Consider the following 4,085-nt stretch of genomic DNA (forward strand, 5'->3'; position numbering starts at 1 on the left):
ATTGATCGTCGCCTGACACCTGGATCCGACTTGGCTATCAGATCTGAGGGCTTTCCCAGGGCTAAGTTCACCAGCGACGCTGGTGACTGCGCCACTGAGTGAACCCCTTCCGAGGAAGCTTCCTGCTCTTGCTCTTGCAGAATGGCACGATTGTTGTCCCGACCGCCGCTGCGTCCGCCCTGACGACCACCACCTCTCCGGCGATGATCTCGGCGGCCCACGCCACATGAACGGGTCTCCATGAAACGTAACTCTCACCTTCTACGTCACTGGTAGATCTAGGTTAGAGCCACAGACGGCGCCAATGTTCTGTCCTAAGGTGTGCTTACGTAAGAAAAGGAAGGAAAAGCAAACCCTAGCAGAGCACTAAAATAGCAAAGAGGTAATAAAAGAGTAAATTCTCATTAATGATTCAAAAGTTGGTAGTACAAGGTGATGACCTTCCCTTTTATAGGGGTTGGTCATGATATGGACTTTTCCTACATTTGGGCCTGACAACTAGGGCCCAAATCCCTATGCATATAAGACAAATCCAAAAGAATCTTCCAGCTGGCTTGCGAGTCCGCCTTAAAGGGAGGGCGAGGATCCTCAGTGTTTATCAGTTCCCGCCATGGCTTTCTTCGTCTGGTTGACTCCTTGTTTTGGGCGGGTATAGAAGCGTTTATATCCCGCCCAGTCCAATTAGGATTTTCTTTCTTTTCCTATTTAAACACTTGTAAGGCATAACCTATTTAGTTTATTATTGATAATCAAATTTGAGAATTTTCTCTCTTTACTGGTGGATTCCAGAGTTATTTTTTTAGGGTTCAGCGCTGGCTAACCCTTGTGTGCTTCCGAGTGCATCATTATCATTGAAAGTAGATGTAACCAAAACACTCATCAGCGGGAGATAAAATTATATTGGTGGATTCAATTGGAACGATACAGAGTAGGGGGAAGATAAAAGATTGTAACATAATTATGTTGGGGGGTTCCAGCACATAGTGGAATACCAAAACTACAATTACATAATAATTAAAAAGCAACAAGAGACTTGATGAACTAGCACATATATATCCAAGCCAACAACACAATTAGTGCTTGGATTTATTGGGTCAGTGTATCTTGTTGATCATGTGGTAGAATCATCCAAAGCTAAGATGGTACTGAGATTCATTGGGTTCATGTAACTTTGAGAACCAGACATAATATCCTCCACAATAAGCCTGTTGGCCTTTTCAGATGGATGAAATGCATCCCAAAATGCATGCAAGTCTCTGTTTGGGCACAGGTTGGATAGGGCTGTGCATAGTCCAATACCATTGTAGGGTCCTTGCCCACAGCAAGCTACTTTAGCTGTACTGAAACCTGACCAAAACCAACAATAAAAATAAATGTTAGTGAATTATGACTACATTAATCAATTAGAAAATTAGTTAAAATTTGTACACTTGTGATGTGGCCACAAAATATGGTGCGATATTTTGTAAATTAATTCTAATACATAAGGAACATATTGTAAATAACAAATACATTATTGTAGTAGTAGAGAGACAGGTGATTATACCAAATTGGGCGGGGTTACTAATGAAGTTGTTGTGCGATTTTCCAGTGTTTGCAGCAATGAAAACGTTCCTGCCAAATTTCCTGTTGAGTGCCAACAACATGCTTTCAAGCTGAGGATTAAACAATGATGCAGCTCGTTGTAGTTCACCAGAACATTGCCCATTTGTGCCACGTTGGGCCAATTCTGAAGGAACACAACCTAAAGGTCCCGTTCCTGTCACAAGAACTCTGCGAGCTCCCAAATTATATAGCTTCTGCAAAAATTGATTGTTCTAATTATTAGCAAATACATATTCCTTGTGTAACTAATATGATTATTGGTAATGACCATATTAATTACCTGCAAAACCTTTTTGTACTCGGAGATTAGAAACTTGACATATGCAGGTAGTGGATATTGTTGAGACCTTGCAGAAACAGGCACCAAGTAGTAGTTGTTTACAAAATCATTGCCACCACAAGTGATGAGAACTAGTGCTTCATTCACACGTCTTTTAGCCTGTGATGCTCCAATTAGACCACTTAATCGTCTCTGGTACTCTTGAAAATACTCCAGCTGTCTGTACATCCTAATTACGTTTACCTGCAAAAGTTGAACTTGTTTAAGCTGTGTATGATTGAATGTCAATGTAAAACTTGTTTACATTAACAGTGTATATCCATTAATCTCAAAGTTAGTTACACGCATGTGAATCATGTCTTTTTCTATGGAATCACTGATTATATTTCTTTTCTTTTTAATTTTTTTACCTCTTTCTGTTTAAGGGATTGGGATGTTAATGTATTACTTTTCAAACGAAAGAGAGACAGAGAAAAATGAGGTGGATAGATGAAGGTTAGGGTGATTAAAAATCAGAATTGGTTAATTAGCAAATAATGAACTTACAAATTGAATTCCGGTATCGTTAAGGATTCCAATACCAGCTGAAGCAAAATTGGCACCAACTAGAAGCTTATCTCCTGTTAAACTTGGGCTCAAGTATGGCAATGCTGACTCTGCACCAAGTTTCTGACCTGAAACAATACAACTAGTTAGATAATTAAACATTTGTGTCTATGTTTGGTTTATTGTGCTAGGTTGAGCTTCATGAACAAAAAGGGGATCAAATGTGTAAAAAGAGTAAGGAAAAAATGTACTGAGATTTCAATTACATTTTGAGTGTGAACTTCCAAGTTCAACAAAATGTGTATGATGAAACTTGTTGGACAAATTTTTTGTTGGTTCAGAGTACTGAGTATACTATTGGATTGGGAGTAATAAAATTTTCCCCCATTGGGCTTTTATGGTTTAATAGAACTAAGGCTTAAAAAAGTGAAAGTTGAAGCAATTAGAAGGGTTCAAGATGTTGCATTATAGATATGAAATGTGAAAACTTAACTGATAAGATCAGGAATGTTGAAGCCATTGGAGAAACGGCCAGTTGGTCTATGAGTTGGATAATCAATTCCATAAGGAGGTGCATCAGCACGTGCAGTGGTAGCCAAGTAATTGTTATTCCCACTATCAACAAGTGAATCTCCAAACACAAAGAAAGCCCTTGGCCTAGCTTCTGCCCCAGTAGGGAGAAATATGACTCCAACTATTAACACTAAACTAAGAATGCCCAAAGGAGCTAAACTTGTTGACAAGGTTGCCATTGAAAATAAACCTTAATTTGGATCTGTTGGTTGGTGTGTTACTTAACTCAATTGTGGACTGCAAGATGTAGATGGAAGATTTAGTAGGATCCTCCAAGTCTTTATATAATGAATCATTTCCTACGATTTTGTGCAGATCCTACTAGAATTGGAGGTTGCTTTATGGTGTTCTTTAATTGAAAGGTTAAATTTATGTTTGCGTCTGCAAATGGTGGCATTGTTACAAGCGAAATGCAAGACTTTGGATTCTTTAAGATATGCAACTAGAAGAACCACAAGATAATTGTACTTACTTTCCACATTGATTACTCTTGTGTGATTTGTAAAAGCTTTACTCCAAAAAAATTACCTAATGAAACTATTGGTTCACATATAGTTTTGGGACTAGGTAGCCGTTTAGGTCGGTTGGGAAACCAATTTGACGATTCCCTAATTAAACAATTACTCGAGGAAGAGACTTTGTTCCTCAATGCAGGTTTGTAAGACACTAAATTAATGTCATTTTTCCGCCGAGGGACTAAAATTAAACTCACTTACAAAATCACTAATATGACCATTAACCCAAATTTGATATCACACTTATTTTTATTGTTCTAAATTCTTTTTTCGTTTTAACTAAAATAGCCCACTACTGAAAGAGATTAATATTTATATTTTGTCTTATAGTCAACGCAGTATTTGGTTTTTTTTTTACATTTACAATAATTATGATTCAAACTCGATGTTGAAAAATGAGGGGTTGGGTTGGGAGAAGAAAATCAACTTGAGGTGAGAATAATCAAACATGAAAACGTTTTTACAAAAACATTTTAGAGCTATTAAGTTTCCACCTGTGCAAATGTGCTTTTATATCAACTACCCTAATTGTTTGACTACCAAAATTTGACACTTTAATCTGACAT

At 37.7% G+C, this 4,085-nt stretch overlaps 1 protein-coding gene across 1 annotated transcript; it reads right to left on the bottom strand.

The window, feature by feature from the left end:
• Nucleotides 1-945: 945 nt before the first annotated feature.
• LOC130735287 (GDSL esterase/lipase At5g33370-like) lies at nucleotides 946-3,317 on the bottom strand. Its single transcript, XM_057587352.1, has 5 exons — nucleotides 2,925-3,317; nucleotides 2,432-2,559; nucleotides 1,886-2,128; nucleotides 1,547-1,799; nucleotides 946-1,347 (listed from the first exon to the last, which is right to left on the bottom strand). Exons 1-5 carry the CDS (start codon nucleotides 3,181-3,183, stop codon nucleotides 1,112-1,114), a joined length of 1,119 nt encoding a protein of 372 aa, XP_057443335.1. The 5' UTR covers nucleotides 3,184-3,317; the 3' UTR covers nucleotides 946-1,111.
• Nucleotides 3,318-4,085: the final 768 nt, after the last annotated feature.

Source organism: Lotus japonicus, chromosome 2 (genome assembly GCF_012489685.1).
Source record: "Lotus japonicus ecotype B-129 chromosome 2, LjGifu_v1.2".
In the NCBI taxonomy this organism is placed as follows: domain Eukaryota; kingdom Viridiplantae; phylum Streptophyta; class Magnoliopsida; order Fabales; family Fabaceae; genus Lotus; species Lotus japonicus.